At 31.6% G+C, this 18,844-nt stretch overlaps 1 protein-coding gene across 4 annotated transcripts in view; it reads left to right on the top strand.

Annotated features, from left to right (window-relative positions):
* The window catches only part of LOC148621438 (semaphorin-2A-like), a 77,360-nt gene that overhangs the window by 43,431 nt on the left and 15,085 nt on the right, over positions 1 to 18,844 (top strand). For all 4 annotated transcript variants that reach the window (XM_088575822.1, XM_088575821.1, XM_088575823.1 and 1 more), the window contains one exon: positions 18,440 to 18,539. In XM_088575822.1, coding sequence (XP_088431948.1) covers positions 18,440 to 18,539 — 100 coding nt within the window. The remainder of the gene's footprint in view (positions 1 to 18,439; positions 18,540 to 18,844) is intronic.

The raw sequence follows: 18,844 nt of genomic DNA on the forward strand, positions 1-18,844 counted from the left end.
TGTTTGCCAAAGGTTTCTTGTTAGCTTCAGTTGTCAATGAATACGGTTTTGTTTTAATCCTATAAACATCAGAAGGAATTTGATTAAGGGGCCTTGTACCTGGATGATCTTGGCTCTTATCTCTTAGGAAGACAGGCATTGTTTAAATTGTCACTTTTTAGTCTCTAAGCTCTTTCTTGGGAGTGAATAGTTACATTCCAAATTATGAATAAGCTTTCGAACATTCTGTCATGGACATTTTTTTCAAAATTTAGACCCATTTAAAGTCATTGGTTACAGGAGGGAAATGCCTTTCTGGTAAAATAATATATTTTTTTTAAAAATTCAATCCTGCTGCTAATGTATTCAGTTCTCAGTTTCAAACAATCTAATTGATTAAAATTAAAGTTGAGATGAAGAATTTGAAGTAAAGCTCAACTTGCGAAGTGGAATTGCTTTATACTTGTATCAACTTTAATAATTTGTGATGTACTGGTAACAGGATAAGCAGTTTGGTGAATGTATCTTCAGTCTGGTCTTTGTCTGGACTATAATCTGTTTTTTTTGGCCCTGGATAACATTCCTTTGATTTCTTCTAGAATCTTGGTTCCCTTGATTACTCTTTCAAGAATGTCACATTTCAGTATTCATACATATATGGTAAAGTAATGGGTTTTTTATGATACAGTAGACAACCTCTTGCTTTATAAGAACAGAGATGTAGGAGACATCCCACACTATGTTTCATTAGATACATGTGCTATTACATCATGACAGTGATTGAGGACAAGTATGCGACTAATGCAATGATTTCTAAGTTGTTTCACCTATTGGCACACACATGTGCAAAATTGAGTTGGGATTTGTCATTTATGCTAAATTTGTTCACCTTCTGGCAGTGAGAGAACCTATGGAATCTCTTTTGACAAGGAAGTTAAATGGAATCAAGACATTCATATATGTTATTGTTGAATTGTTAGGTCATGATGTAAGCTAGTTTGCCAGAAATTCTTATGTTAATGCAGTCATCAATCTGTACTATGTCTCTTTCATCATTAATCTTACTATTCTAAGGTCTGCTTTTCAAATTTTCTCTGTATTTTCTTATGAGAATATTACCTTCTATCCTCCACTCAGCTGTTCTTGTGAACACATGAATAACAGTATTGTGATTTTATTGCTGGTCTTTGTCATGCTTAGATTTAGCTTATTCTGCATTGTACTTACCATGATTTGTAGTATAAATGATGCTTGCCATATATCCTTTCTTTCTTTGTTCTCTTTTACTTTTTTAATCATAATAATTGCAAATCAAAATGACATTTTCAAGCCTTTTTTATGCTAATTAAACTCATGGTTTAATAATTAAATCTCTTTCCAAATTGTCATTTCAATAACCAACTTATTTTTGTAGCTTTTCATGTTTCCAGATGTTAACTCAATTTTGGTCTGATATTGTTTTTTTTTACTTGTAGACTCTGTGCATTGACATTCCTTATTTTTGACTAATTTATTTTCGTGTTTACTTGTTCTAAAAAATATCCAAAATAGATCTCTCACAAAAATGAGTTGTTTAACAGTATCACCTCACATGAAGGGTATATAAAGGCTAACATCGTTCATCCTCCATGAGTAAAACATATGGCAATGAATGTCGGGTTATGTAACATGAAGTGGTAGTACTTGTCACAACTCATTTGTCATAAATGATGTACTTGTTTAGATCTGAGAAATATAAAAAATCAAATTTCTCAGTATGTTCCAAATTTATGGAATCCAAGATCAAATGCCATGCACACACCTTTTCTTCATAATTCTGATCATGTATTTTATTATACTTCTGATGGTTTGCCAAATGACTTGATGATTTTTTCAAAATTTGTTGATTATGATGGTAAGAACTGAGTAAATAAAGCATTGAAGGTTTTTGGAACTTTGGTTGATGGTTGACCTAAGGCACTCTTAAGTTTCACCTGTATCTTCCGCTTTTTAGTATGATCTTCAAATGAAAGGAACACTTTGGTAGAAATTGCAAAAAAGAATCATTTTTGTATGGAACTTAGTAACCTTCCACATTAATTATATCTGTTTTGGTTGTCTTTTTTGGGGTTTCATAATTGTTTTTTTATTTAATTATTTTCAAAGTATTGGTGATCTTAAATATTGGCAAGCTAGAAGTGAAAGATTTCGGTTTCTGAAGATATCATTCTTCATAATGTTCAAGAAAACTAGGTCCAGGTTCTCAAATCGTATTTCAACTCAAAATTTAGACTAATCATATATCATGAAATTGGAAAAGAAATATTCAAGGATATGAGAAAAATCTCAAATTGAGATTTTTTATACAGCTGGTTTAAACAGTTTCCTTAAGTGTGATTCCCTTGGAAACTTCTACAAGACTTAGTTTATGCATAATATATTTCTAAGAGGAAACCTAAACATAATCACAGAGATCATGTACATATTTTAGATTATCTAACAAGTATAAAGCCTTTGGGGCATTTTGGTGACAATATTTAGCATGGGTGGTTTGAATTTCATGGGAAACTGATAGACTTGTTATTTTTCTGGGAGATAACCATCCAAAGTTTTGACAAGTTTGTCATAATATACATTACATTTAGTAGTTCCTATTTATTGTATAACTCCTGCTTTATCATGAAGCAAAAAATTCCTAATGGTATTAATGAGTATTACAGGCTGCCTATTCCCCTCAGTTTACGACTCACACATTATTAGTAACAGTCAAGATTACTAAGTGATTTTCAGTCAGGAAGTAAATAAACTAATTAATGAATTAAAAACAAGCATGATGGTTATGCATCTAGTTGTTCTGGTGTTCAACATTATTCTTGGAGCAAGCCATGTGTGTTTTTGCATGTTTTTTTGGTTTTTTTTAAATCTGCATAAGGAGTATTTTTTCAGTCATTACTTTTTGCTACTTTTATAGGAACTGCTGTTGCATTTTGATGATATTGTCAAAACAGAAGCTAAAATGTTGAAACAGATATTGAAATTGAGCCAATAGAGAATGTTTTTAGTAGTTAAATTATCTGTGTTGCTTGGTAAATATACACTGGAAATTTAGTGGTTTTTTTTACTGATCTATTTTTCTCTGTAATTTATGATTCAAAGTAGTTGCAGAACAATTTATTTTCATGATTTTTGAATTATTGTCCATAAATGCCAAAATTTCTGCATACCTCAACAAAGTAACATTTGCATTGTATGCAATTTTTTATCAATTAGTTTAAACATAGAATTAATATGTAAAGTAATGTATATATAAACATAAGAAAGTTGGGTGGGGAATTGTTGCATGTTTTGGTTATATCAGTATAGATAACATATCACATCTATGCATGAACTTTGACCTCTTCTTTTCCTTACTAACATCATCAGATAATGAAAACCTTTCTTACCAAACAAAGCTTAATATTTTTTTGTCTATAAAAGATTGTCTGAGTTATCTTTATATTTTTATGACTGGACTCTTTTCAAATTTACAAAAACTTGAAATATCATTTTGTAATCAAACCAAAATGGATAACAAATTTCACAAAATATTTTTCTTCTCTTATTATTTAGAAGGGACAACTTGAGACTATCACATCTAAACTTAAACAATACAAAATATAATATTTCTTTTAAAAAATATGAATGCTATCAAAGTGTCATCAAGTCTGCATGTTAAAGCTTTTCATAATAATGAAATTTTATGATTATGCATTATAAATCGGTTCAAGATTTATGAAAGTAAAAAATCTGATATGCAGACCGACAAATATTTTGCAACAAAGGAACAGATTGTTCTATATTACTTGTGTTATTACTGAGAAATTGATAGGTCTAACCTAATTGTAATTTAAAGTGTGTGGCCCTTATCGAAAGAGGGATTGTAATAATGTAATTCATTCATTAGACCTTAAAGTATGGTGAATTTCTGTTATTATTATCATAGCATGGTATAATTACAACCTAATGTGATATTTGTAAATAGTATAAAGAGCAAATAATTCTTCCATTACTGCTAAGCAAATGTAAAATTGTGTTTATTGGTTCCTATAGGAAACTGGCAGGATTAGATTTAGAGATTTTGAAAGCAACAAAATTACTGAACACTAATCCGATTCATAATCAAGTCAAGTCCAAAATAAATCTGGCAAAATAGATATTACACCATTGGAGCAGCTGGTACTGCAATGGTCCTGACTTGGTACAGGCACTTCAAACGAAATGGTGGGTTCAATCTAGGTTTTACAGCGCCTAAATTTTCTTCTTCTGTTGTCTAATAACAGCATGGAAAATTAGTATTCCAGGATGTTACTGGTCATTTTTTTTATTTTTTTCTATTTCGTTAATACAAGTTATATTTTGGAATATTTTGACCTTAAATATGCTTTTTGAAGATAATTATGAAAAATTGAAGTGTATGAAAAGTATAACATTAACTGATTAACATTATTATACTGTAATTGTAAATAATGTTTGTGTGCAAATCTTAGATGCAGCGTTTCATGAGCTATTTATTTTTGGGGAATTTTCGACATTTTTAGGCCAATTGTATTATTTTTGTTTTTGAAAAATTAAGAGTTACAGAATCTACAACTTAAGCTCATGGATAATGAAGTTTCTAATATCTTGAGGAATAAATTTTTATATTTTGAATATCTTAGCAAGCCTTAATATTAAAAATATGAAAATTTATTTATCTCAGTGTGAGAAATTTTATAATCAACTCCCTATCAATGTAGATTATATATACATGTACATGTATAAACTCAAAAATTAAACCTTTTACATATTCATAGACTACAAAGTGAATGTGAACATAATATAACTGCATACATAGCCTTTTGTTTTGAAAATCAACAGTTAAAACCTTAGTATTGATCCCACCATATGCTTTTATAGACTCCTTTAACATCTTTGATGCAGTTTTATTAATTAGAAAGATTATGATACAAAAAGATAAACTAACGATTTGTTTTATTCTGGTACAGTTTCACTCCTTTTCATGCTAGCATCTGTTCTTCTGATCAAACAATGGCAAAATTTATGAAGTGGTCAATTACACATGGAAAAAACATAGCTCGAGACTTAATAGTGTTCTTCAGATCTTTGTAGATTGGGGGTGAATTTTGCACTCAATTCATGGTGTGATATGGTTAGAAAGTAGTTAAGAGGAGCAATTAGTTAGATAACCATCTTTAATGATATTGTGGCTGAAAAGAAGTAATAATTATTACACACTCTGATAGTTTAGACAGATGAAATTATCTCTTTTGTCCTGATACTATTGTCTGATAAATTGTACCTTGTTAATTTGTTGGAGGCTTCTAAAAGTAATGTTTTGCACAATTCTTGATTTTACTGAAATTGTTTAAATACAAAATTGTCTTTGTGTTTAATGGCTTTTTTTTAGGAGAAGTGCAGAAAATCAGAATTAGATGTACCTGGTATTCACAATGGTGACAAAACTGATGATTTTCTTATGTAATGATTTCCTTAGGGCAAGGACTGCAGTTGTTATCAGTACATCACGACCAAAGATTGACTTCAGATTATATATATTTTGGTCACACTAAAAGCAGTTCAATTATCGCTTTTTGATAGCACTTGACGTCAGTGCAATTGTTCACAAGTATGACTTTGTTCAAATGTTTTTTCATCAACCTGCTTATTTATCCTCCTTTGTGCCGATATAACTTGTTATAAAAGATAGCCATAAACGGCACAGTGGTGTATCTCATAGAGAATTCCATACAAAAGGTTTTCTAAATAACTACACCTTTGTTGAATGGTTCGATATCGCTGTGTTCGACACTTGACTGAAAAAAAAGGCGTGTCTGAGAAGAAGACAAGGTCATCAGCATAGTTCTTCTTGACACAGGTTATATAATAGTGGTACAAGTAGGGACAAGATACAAATGTTGATAGATAAATGGGAAGAGATTCTTCAAATTCAAGATATTTTGTCATATAAGTGCTTAATTTGGTCATAATAAATGGAGTGTTTTTATCTGGGCCAAAAAACAACTTGTGACATGTGTCTATTGAGACAGCGCTGATACCAGTGTGTCTATTGAGACAGCACGGATACCAGTTTAAGATTTATTTGTACCTAAATCATTGTAAATTATATTGTTTTCTTATAGTTCTCCATGTTAACATGCATCTTACCAAAGTAAAAAGTCAGGTGGGTTTAGATATTGGATGTCAATTTAAGAAAAGATTATCCACTGAATGCACAAATTGCAGGTAGAATTTGAAAAGTGATATAGAAGTGATGTGATATTATGATAGCAAAATGATAACATGAGGTACTTGTCTGTTGTAATTTGGATGTTTCTTTTATATCGGACAAATGAGAGATGAAATTATTAGTCTACACAATGTAAAAAGCTATCAGGTCTTTACATAAAAAGTATACATGTTACTTGTAATAGGAGATAAAGATGATGTTGTACTAAGTTGCTTAGTTAAGGGTCAAACATGACTAGACAATTTCGTTAATATGTAGAGATGCCTGTGGTCCAGTTTGACCTTAAGGTCACCTTAAGGTCCAAACAGCCATGGATGATGTATGAACAATATTTCATGTGATGCGTTACACAGCAAATTTTTAGGCCTTTTTTCCATGGTTCATGTGTACTTATTAGTGTTTTAGGATTCCTAATTTCCGTTACCCGGGGCAAGTGAAATTTGGGTCAGGTAAAGTTACATCTCTACATCTCAACATGTAAGGTGACCCTAACCTCTGTCAATGAACTTGGAAAAGGATAATCTGGATGTCATTCTAAAATTTAAACCATATTAAATCTTCATGTCTGTAGTTGAAATGACATGAAAGAAACTAGATTATTGAAAAGGTTATTTAGAAAGGGATGGCTTGAATGGTATTCTGTAACCATGAGAATTTGGATTACTGGTCAACTATAACACTGCGAGGTTTCTTGACTTATTAAGCTACCATACCAATTTAGTAAGTTCACACTGACAGGGAATGACAGCAACTTTTTGTCGAACTTGTCCTATGGGGCAAGAAGTTCACCACATATATTTGTCCAAAATTGATATTAGCTTGTCCCAAGTAGTGTCTCTAATGACATTTCAAGAAATTTCAGTGGCCTTTCAGACAACTGTAATCTGAATTCCACTTGTCCTAAAGTCAGTTTTACTTGTCCCGGGCAGTAGGACAACCTTTATCATCATACCCTGACTGACCCTTTATGTCAACACCATTATTGGTTAGCCTTAATACTATATTGTGTACCACTATACTATAGAGGAGAAATTGTGACTGTTTGAACCCTTTTGTCTGAAGTGATCATTATAGACTAGTTTATCTTAAGGATTGCTATTCTTGTGACTCAAGGTATCATTTATTCAAAACTGCCTGCTAATAAATTGATGCTGTATCAAATGGTAGGTATCAGTTACATGACATATACAATCATATTTTCTTCATATATTACCTGCTTCTATGATAACATCTTGGTGGTGAAGATGACCAAACCCACCCATGGTTGATCTGACTTTGGTCTGTCAAAATCTTGTGCCTGAAACCTGATGTAATTATATACTAATGGACCCCATGACATTCAATCTGATATCTTGTCACATTAGACAGAATTTAGGCTTTGGTATTAGGCCAAAACTTTATTTTCAGTTTGGTAACTTTTAACTAGGGTAATGGCAAAAATACCAAACTGTTTGTTTGTTCAGTAAATTAGTTACTAGATGTAGTTAAGTAGCATTGGTTGATAAAACAAGATACATTTAGTATTAGGAGAAAATGAGTATCAGAGATATAGTTAGTAGATAACCTCATTTGTTTAGACAGTAAAAGAAATAGCGTAGAATGTTTTTTAAAAAAAAATGATTTGTAAGTGTTGTTTTTTTGTGGGTTTTTTTTTTGGCACTGATTGTTATCTTGTCACATGTAGCACACTCATGTTGATAACCATGACAGCATTGAAATGTTGTAGTTTCATGCTTTAAGTAATTGTTTGAGATTGTATATCTGTGAACTTTATCTTCATCTATTTTTTCTTTTGACTTATTAAATTAGTTACAATGTATAATTTTCCTAAAACCACGTAGAACAATTATCTGTTGTTCAGTTTTTAACTACATATCCCTGGTTTGCACACTTGGGTCTAATACAGTTTCTTCATATAAGCATTAAATCAGCTCTGGCGTGATGACCTTAATCTTGTCAAAAATCCCTCTTTTTATATTCAAGAATATATGAAAAAGTTTATTGATTGCATGTATTCCTACACACAGCTGGAGAAGAACAAAATTGAAAGAACTAGATAACATTGGAACCACCTGAAGAGAAGCCAAGCAAATTGCTCAAGACAGAGTTAAATGGCAGATGACTGTTTCAGCCCTATGTTCTGTAAGGAGCAAAGAGGACTAAATTTTAACAAAAATGAATTCATATATCCCTCTGATAGCAAATTATCGTTGGAGATCTTTTACAGAAGTTAGTAGTGGCATTATCAGATTACATAGATTTTCTGTGTCATTTATATTTAATAAAGAGGGACTTGTAGCAAGTATATGATGACCTGTGTTTTCTTTTTTTTTCATGTCATTCAACTTTTTGCTTTGATGTTGTTTGTAGTCTATATGAGGAAATTGCAGCTGTGTTTCATCTTTAACGTGTCCTTTTGAAGTTGAAGTGGGGTTTCACTTTAGATCAAACTAGCTCAGTGACAAAGATGTGTTGTACTGGTTTAGTTACATGTAATTTATCAAGTAATACATCTACATATATATAGTTTTGCCATGGACTTTTCTAGTTTGGTGACCTTTAATGCTTACAGTGGTAGTTTTAAATACTGTAAATGTACTGATTTTTGCTATTTATGTGGTGAACAGAAAAGCATGAAAAACTAAAAGCAAAATATCTTCTTTAACTATACATTGCTAAACATTTTTTGAAACCATGAAAATTGATACCTGTGAACATGTTCACCGCAGAGAATGCACGAAAATTATCAATCGCAAAAATTGATATGTATACAGTAAATTCTTGTGGTATTAATAGGCGGTCTATGTGAAAGCCAAGGAGTAAAAGAGAACACGTAGATACTTTATGTTGTTCTCCTTTTCTTTGAGAATGTCAACTTGTTTGAATTGTTTGACTCTCAAATCTGTCAGTTGATTGATTGAATAAGAATTCATATTCCATCTTTGTCATTTTTGTGTTTTGGAAACTGGACATTGTAGAGGTGTATACATGTATATTATATTCTCTAATTTAGATTTTCCTAAACTCAGATCTTTAATATCAAGCAAACTGTTTGCTTTAAATATTACCTGAGAAAAGATATGTGGGGGAAATTAATTTGATTTTTTTTATGAAACTAGACCCCAACCAAGCAATCCTAGAGAACTCAGAAATTCCAATATAGATGTTATGAACAGTGTCAACGAACAAACAGCAAACATGTCATAGTTCCGTTAATGAGCCCTTTGTTAATGAGCCATTTTGAGCTGGGTGCATCTGTTCTATATAATCACCTTTGTGTATTATTTTGCCTGCAGTAATGAATGTTTGTTTCATGGTTACCACTGATATTCTTCTTGTGTCACAAGGTTGCCAGACAGTGTTGTTAGGATGGTTTTATGATGATGTGATGTGATGGCTGTCCTTAGCCAACCTTTATTGCTATGTCTGATGAATCTCTAAAATCCTTTTCTTGTCAATCAGTGAAAACATAACAACTATTTCTTATAATCTTGATCAGTTTTGTATGAGGTTACAAGGAGATAATGAGATCGCCCTCTGAAAATTACACTCTTGAATGGTTCTATGACAATTATCCACAATTTTCTTATCAATTTAGTATTTTTTCATGCTGAATATTTCATTTATTAGTTATTGTTGAGTGCACATGACACATTGTTAGCCAAAAATAAAAAAAATAATTGATAAAAGGAAGAAATGAAATGTTTATGTGATAATTGATAAGGAGGTCATTATTTCAGGTAGTTCCTTCAATTCTCCCAAGACTTCATGTCATTCTACATTAGTTTTCCAATTCCAACAGAGAGCAAGAGCAGTATCTAATTTCTGTAGAATTTCCATTGTTTTGTGTTTTGGAATCTCTAGAGACAGAGAATGTGTCTGTTTGTCAGATCTAGTTGTGGGTGATAGATATTGATTTGATTAGAGATTGTCATGCTCAAAATAACATTGTTTTGTAGGTTTCTATTAATAACTTGTTTATACTAGATGAGGGGTGGACAGGATGGAATTGGGAGTAGGCATTGGCAGATTCAAGGGGGTCTGAAGGTTGGAACCCAACTTAAGTTCAAAATTTTGTTGATATGTTGTATTTTGAGAGCAAAAGATGACCCTTTAATATCCTGGAACTCCCCTTTTTTACTGGACTTCCCCCTCTCCTGAATTTCAGGATCTGTGTCTGGTATGATAAAGCTTGCCATATGTAAAGACTAATGAAAAGGAAGGGATTTAATCTTCTTAACAAACCTCTTATTCTGTGTATGTATCACTGGCAAGTATTGTATACTATGTATCACACTGCTAGCTTAAGAGGTCTGCTGTCCACAGTGTATTTTTTTTAAAGGCATGAGCATTACTCATTAATGAAAATCATCATTGGAGCTCATTCAAGTGCACTGAAGTGATTTGAATATAGATAGTTTTGAAATAGCAAATTATACCTCTGCAAAAGATTGGAAAGGACTTATCAATTGCAGATATTGATTAAAACCATAAATTTTGGCAGATAAATGTTATGGGAAAATTTAATGCAACAGTAATTATTTCCATGTAAAAACAAACCTATTTCTAATGCCGAACAGTCATTTGGCATTTTCAGAATCAGGGCAATTGTATTGTAAGGCATGTAGATACTTCTCTTGCCCTTTCAGTGTAATAGAATTTAAATAAGATTGAAGCAAAGGATACAATTACAAGTCTTTCTCTTTGATAATTCTGTGATGTCCTTTAATTATCATTTCAATTTTCAAATTATAAATGACGAGACAGTAATTTACTCTTACGTAACCAAATAAATTGGCCAATTTTCATCACTTCATGCAGTCTTGTAACTTAAATTGATGCTGTCAAAATTTTTATTAGCGCATGCAATCTTTCCTGATATGACCTAATACTTGATACTTCAACAAATGCTAAAAGGGCTAAGTGCATTTCAAACGCACCTCATGGATAGGATATGAAATCAACCGCACCCTTTAATCTGTGCCAGATTAGAATTAGTGTTTATAAACAAAATATCTTGATACTGATGGTTTGATTATGTAATCAAGTCTAAAAGATTATCCAGATTCAATCATCAAAGTTTGGCAATGGGTGATTGATATTCTTTTGTAATCTACATTGTATTAGATCTTACTAAAATTCACCCATTATCGGTACATGTATCAGATGTGTTAGCTGACATTGAGTATAACCTGCCTGCTTGGAATGCAATCAGACTGTTTCAATTATAGATCTCAGATTTTTACAACATATTTTAGGATTTCTACTGTGAGAAATTTGAATTTATATTGTGCCTTGCTGTTTCAATTTGTTCATATAATCCTTTGATGAAAGCAGGATTATGAATGACCAGTTTCATCTTGTTCAAGATTTACCACAGAAGACAAGGTTTAATTTACATTAACAATAGGCTTGTTTTAAAGTTTTCGAAATTAAACCAAGATTAAAATGAGTGGATCATGTCTAGGGTATAACCTAGATACCCTTGATTCAAGAAAACAATGGGAATAAATAATTAGTATGAAATCAGGCATTTAGCTTTTATCAACATTTTCTCACACCAGATGCCAATTACATAGACAGGTACTATGTTCCTTTCTATCTTACAATGGCTGTATCTTGTGTGAACTATTCCAGATCAAAGCTATTATCGGGACAACAGTGGAAAGGTACAAAACTTTTACTGGATATTAGGTGATAAGTAGGAAGAAGCAAGGTTCATCAATCTAATTTGGGCCTATTGTTGATAGTTAGAGGGTAAAGGCCTTGTGAAAGGTTGACCAGGGAAGTTGTATATTGCTGAACATACATTACAACATGCTTAGACAAGAGTACAGATAGAAATCAGCTGTGTAGCGCATATATATACTATTTCTAAGAGGAATTGTTCATCTTTATTATCTACAATCAGTTTCACTCAAGTTTATAAGTAGTTAATAAAAAGTACACTACTCAATCCCATTACCTATATTTAAGTCATGACTTTTACTTTAGTTTTTGTAAATAAAAGACAAGATGTTTTATCTCCTTGGCTGATGATAGATGATACCATCCTCTCTGATTGAAGCTTGTTTCTGTAGCTTTCTGATGATATTTATGACTTTCTTTACCTTTGCAGACCTTTTTACTAATGACTATGAAATAACAATAAAAGAAACATTTATTGTAGGTAGTAAAGAGGTAAATAGTGTATTAAGGTGTTAATGGCAACCAGAATCCATTACTTTGTTCATTTATACAGGTGGTCAAACTTGATTTTATTGACAGTAGAATCCATTACTTTATTCCTTAACACTATTACATCTACAGTAGAATCCATTACTTTGTTCATTTATACAGTTGTCAAAAACAATATCTACATTAGAACCTGTCTGTTTCTCATGATTGCAGTCTGGCATTAATTCAATACTTTTAATGCTATGTCTGAGTTAGAAATAAAATATATTTGTTTGACAAAGTAGTCAAGGTACTCTGAATGCATTATTGTTGGTGGGGTACCAATAGTTTTGGTCTTGTGGGTTTGGCAAACAAGAAATTATGAACTGACATTTTTTCCCTAAACCTAAAAAATCAGTTACTCAAAAGTATTTTTGTAGTAATATTGTAAGAATGGTATTTTTCTAGCATGCAAACATTCAAAATTTTAGGAATGAACAGAGAAATACATGAAAATAAAGTATCACTTTCTGTTACAATGTAGTATTTCTTCTCAGCATGAAATTCTATAGCAACTATTCAGAAAGACTGATGTTCAGCAATGGGATATAGATGGTACATATAAAAATAGGAGATGTGGAATGATTGCCAATGAGATAGTCATCGACCAAATGCCAAGCAATGAACAATTAAATTTCTACACATGGTCTTCAATGATTGGCAAAACCAATACCATAAAGCAAGCTGTAAACAGTCCCAAAATAAATTATGTGAAGCTATTCATGAAAATCAACCTAATCTATAGAAAAAACATAAAACGAACAACACTGAACATAAAAAAAACAACATCAGCTACTGTATAACAGGTTCCTGGCTTGGCACAGGCAAATAAAGTATGTGGTTGGGTTGAAATGTCATATGTTGGTTCTTAACAAGACAGAAAAGAGAAATGAACCTGTAGTCTAAAAAGTACAAGTGGAAGATAGGAACTGTTATTAGAGATTATACCTTTTTATAAAAAGAGGAAGGGAATATGTAAGGCGGAAATGTCTGATAAGGAATAGCTGTTATAATGTGAAAATGATTTAGATTTTGATAAAAATGCTAAAAGATTTTGTAAGTTAAATTTTCCTGTAACAATATTGACATGAGAGGAAATATAATGCCAATATATTTAGGAGTGATGATATGAGATAAAAAAAAACATGGATTTAATGTATGGATTTGTCATCAGGGATGCAGAGATTGTTCTCCTTCATTTCCTGTATATCCTGAAAAGATAAAGAAATTGATTGCTAGAAAAAATCTATTTACCAGCTTCCTTTTTCAATTCTGACTATGCAAAAAAACATCTACGTAAGTTATTGAAAATTGAAAGATTTTTTATCACTACCTTTTCAATTGGTAATTAAGACATTTTTATTCTCCTGCTCTTTGAAAAAGAGGGTTTCCTATTTTTCCCATGTCTGCCCATATGTACGTTACACTTTTTTGGAACAGTTTTTTCTGAAACTACCATTACTGGTTTAGTAGGATTTAAGTATCAGTCCATATAAAATTCAGACACTGCTTATGGTAAGGTGATTCATGCTGTAGAAAAACCCACAGAACAATCAATGCTTTTTTGGTCTACATATGCTATATTTTTATTTGACAATAGTCCTCCTGTATTTAGATCTGTATTTTCGAGAAATCTGCACTTCAGTTTCTCACTAAAATCAACCAAATCAAACCAAATCAAGAACAATAACTATTGCAAAGTGCTAATTTCATGTACAATCTATATGAATTTTATCTCAAAAGCGCAACACACAAATGAAAAACTAAGACTGGTTATGTGGCCTATAGCTGTTTCTGAACAAGAATTAAAAGTGAATTAGATGGGTTTTTGACATGCATGAATCACCATATGTCTGATTTTTATAAAGACTGCTACTTAATTCTGGGCTTGAGAGTCAACCCATTTCTATTTGACAAGTATCAGTTGTGGCCATTGGCTCCAATATTTCTTGTTTGTGCCAATCGGAAATGTCATCTATTTGAGAGGCATGATAATTTTTGGCCCATGCATTCATCTGTCTATCAAACCATAGAACCTTGGAAGATCAATATGAAATTTGGTACACCTGTTTCCTATAATATTAACTTCTGACAGATGGACATCATTTGTGCTTGAGTATATTTTTTAGTTCTCAAAGAACCCAATGATCTTTGAAGTAATTATAAAGCTAATCTTTATTCAAGTTATAGTTAACTAGATAATGTCAGTGATTCTTTTATGATAAGTTAATCAAATGGAAACTGTGAAAAATAATGATGGATCATGAATTTACATTTAATGGTTCTTAGTGATAATTTCTAGGAATATATTGCTAATAGTGGTCATAATGTCTACAATCACCTATAATTGTCAAATTTGATCAGAAAACTGACTGGAAACATGTCTTTACTGACTCAGGGTAGTTATCTGCTCTTCAAGATTCTTGTCTGATAATTTACTAGCTAAATTACTACTTTGGTTGTTTCAAAGTATACATGTTAGATTATCAGAAGTATACTTGTAAATTGTAACAATCTAGTTTGGAATAGTAGAAAATATGATATGAGGTATTTCTTTGGAAAATTGGATTCTGCCGAATGAAGTATTTAAGCAGATCAAGAAGTGGTCAGCAGAATTATTAAAATTGTTTAAAATGTAAAGGAGCTTCATGTACCGTTGTGTATGAAAGAGTAAGCCAATTTTTTCTCAGACTCCTCTTTTATATATAATATCCAACCATTGCAGGTATCCAGACTAAGGAGTGCTGCCCTTTCTTCTATTTTTACAAAGTAAGATATGGGTACTCACAAAAATATGATTATCATCAAATAAATTGAGTTTCTTATCTGGATTAATATTGACATAATTTTACTAACTAATCACCTCAAGTTCTTACTGAATTAGCATATGTGGACACACTATCTTATTTCAATGTTTATATTAACCCAGCCTTGTTCTTAAAGGAAAGTAACTCTATCCAACTCACAGTGAAAATTGGCCTGCTGAAACATTGAGATAAACCGAGGCATGTTTATTGTTTAAAACAAATTGATTCAAAGTCATGACATGGAAGGTAATCAGAACTGGCATTGTGTCCAGTGAGTGTTTATATAGTAAATGAAACTGGGGTGTCAGCAGTTAATTTAGCATAGATAAGATGGTGCCAGAATAACATGAACTGTTGGTTTCATAATCAGATTTAATTACCTTGGAAATTTAACCTGTAACGAGAGAAGGACACTGATAAAGAAGAATTTCTGTAAATTTTACCCAAATTTTGCATTTACAGTACAAGTTCTGTCCAATTGTTTCATAGACAAATGCCATGGTATTTTCTCCTCAATTATTTACAGTATCTATTGTTCCCCAAGACAGTTACTTTCAGTAAAACCCAATATACCTAAATCTCAATAGAATGCTCCAGTACAGAAGGTCTATGTACATACCTCCACATACCAGTATACCTACATTACAGGATATTTGGACTGAATATTACTGAAAGATATGGAAGATAATCCAAATACATCTAATTGATTGGAAATTATTGAAGAAAGTTGTTGGCTGCTTTATTGTGTTCAGATATAATGGCTGTGTGACCTATCACAAATTTATTTAAAGATTAAAGGCATTCAGTGAAGATCAAAGAACATACATGAATATCAATCTCATTACAATGAGGATTGGATTGAGTGATAAATATGGTTGCAGTTTATGTTTTTACACTTGGGTATTTGCTTTTGTGATTTTGCATTTTATTCTGTTTGGAATAAATGAATCTAATTTGACTGTTTTAAAATTTTCATTGAAATAACTTAGCCTTGACTGACTCGCAAAAACAAAGCCCTAAAACAATTGTACCCTTGAATTTTAAGTATTTCACAGGAATAATGTACATTGTATTATCTTAAGGTTCGATTTTATTCCATCAACTGTTAGCCTGAAGTGGCTGATTTTTCTGATTGTCAATGATTCACTGGTTTAGTACAGTTGTTAGTGGCTGGTGAATGTCAATCTGATACAATAAATGGGAAAGTCAAGGCATGAAATAACACTTGTGTGTAAGTGTTGGTGTGGTCCACCCAACTGTTATTTTGATCTGAAAGTGAGAAGAGACGACTCTATTATGAAAATAGTGATCTGATTACAGCTGCATAGTCTTTATTACCATTGAGAATGATAACAAACTTGTAACTATAAAACTGTATATCAGTTCGGAGGTGACTGGGTCCTCCCTAGTATCATTGACATGATCTGTGACAGTGTAAATTGAAAGTCAAGACTTTAACACTAAGTAAATAACAATAAAGTCATCAATTTTGAAAACACATTAGGAGCAGAGGTGTCAGGCTCCACCCCAAATTCTTGTTAGTAAAAACTCATGTCATTGATTGATAGATTTGACAAAGTTTTGCACTGGATTCATGCTGTTTTCAGTGCATTCCATATTTGTTTTTGATGTAACACCCAAAAATAAACCTGTTCTTGTTGACATCTATCAATATTAGCTTATTGGGTTGATTAAAAAAAAAGAAGTTGAAAGTTGCTGAATGGGATTTTGTTTTTTGTTCATATTCTTATAAAGTGTGTGATACTGACTGTACAGTCAAATTACACTTCAGGGGAGATAAAAAGATGTCAACATTTGTTTCTGTTCCAAAGGGAAGTTTCCATAACTGTCCTTCCTACACTGGAGTGTCCTTTCACATCTAGGAATAGGTTTCTGGTGTTTATCAGAAACTCCCAAAGGAAATATTGTTATATGAAATATTCATGGTTAGAAAGAACACAATTAGGTGGTAACTATCACTACTTAAAGACTCGCTTGTTGCCCTCTTTTACAATGCTATAACTGATATATATCATGCTCATTTTCTGCCCACTTTGCCTTCTTTGAACTAGAATTGTAATCATTTTAGTGGCAAATAGTACATTGTATATTATTTTCATAAATTTTATTGAAAATAATTTTAGTTTAATTTAAATTTTTTTTTCAGTTTTTTTCTTTTATTGAAAGTGCATAAGGAAAAAAAACCTATAAGTTGGTACATTTTGTAGTCGATGTTGCAAGACAACGAATAAATGTTTGTAGTAAACTCTTAATCCTCCTTTTTGTACATTCTCTGATATATTGGTATTGATTTAGCTCTTTTCTTATTTTTCTTCAATACACTTGTTGATATTATCAACTATGGAACCAGTCTGTTGCCACACTTAGGACCAGTCAATATTGTTGGATACAACAATTGAAAAACAAAGAGAAAGTAAATGTGTTATGAATGCATATGATTATATAGGATTATTATATAAATAACAGTGCTATTGATCTGTGTAATAAATTCCATAATTCTCATGCGAAATGAATTCTATAATTTTTACTCTCAAACTCTCACCTGCCACAACACAAATATCAATCTGCTGATCACAAAAATTGAAATAAACACTAATAATTGAAGTATAATTTCCCATGCCATGAACAATTGAAGATTTTAAAACTTTTCAAGAAACAAGTTCGTTCACATGTTAAATCTGGGCGTTCTTCAGCCTCCATCATCATATTTTATTTTAGTTATTCACTCTTTCCAATTAATTATCCTGCAGTTCTTGAGTACTGTTTATGTACTTATATTAGTGGGGTGTAAATTTTGTGGTTTTTGAGAAGTGCATTAGTTTGGGTTTTTAAGTTTGTCGATTTCGTAAAATTTTACAATTTTACTTTTCATTGGAAAGTTCTTCAATTTTACAGTTCTGGTTTTCATTTGAATATTTCATTCATGGTTAAATTGAACCACAAAAATAACCCTACTAATTGAGACTGCCAAAATGATTCTTTCAAAGTACTCATGTGACAGTATCACATTATACAGATTCATTTGCATCTGTTAATTTCCATAAATTAACCCTATTCCTCTGTTATCAGACAGTATTACACAAGTGCTCTCATTTACTCTGAATCTGATCATTATTCCAATATTGATGCATGTCATTTTTTTATACTTCAGATTTGAATATAACCACGTACTCTACATACAGTGCTGATCCATCCTATTATAGATTTCTTCTCATTGATCCAAAGGAGAATAGATTAATTGTTGGATCTATGTAAGTACAGCTCTCTTAAAAATGTATATAAAATACCAGAATTTGTATGAAATAAAAGGTATTACCTTGGACTACATGTGAAGATGACGTTGGGGGAATGTCGGTCAACACCCATCAAAGCATTCATTATAATAGCTGACTGTTGATTATGTCCCTCCTCTCCTTGTGTGTATAATGCACAGGTTTTAATTTGCTTGAAATTTTCTAAAAGTCGGTGTTATGTTTGTGCCAAATGGCACATAGATTTTTCTTCTGTACATCTGTTCCATTGTTATAAGTTGTTAGATCATCATCATCTAACCTTA

Source organism: Perna viridis, chromosome 3 (genome assembly GCF_037379345.1).
Source record: "Perna viridis isolate PV_CMFRI_1.1 ecotype Kerala chromosome 3, ASM3737934v1, whole genome shotgun sequence".
Lineage (NCBI taxonomy): Eukaryota > Metazoa > Mollusca > Bivalvia > Mytilida > Mytilidae > Perna > Perna viridis.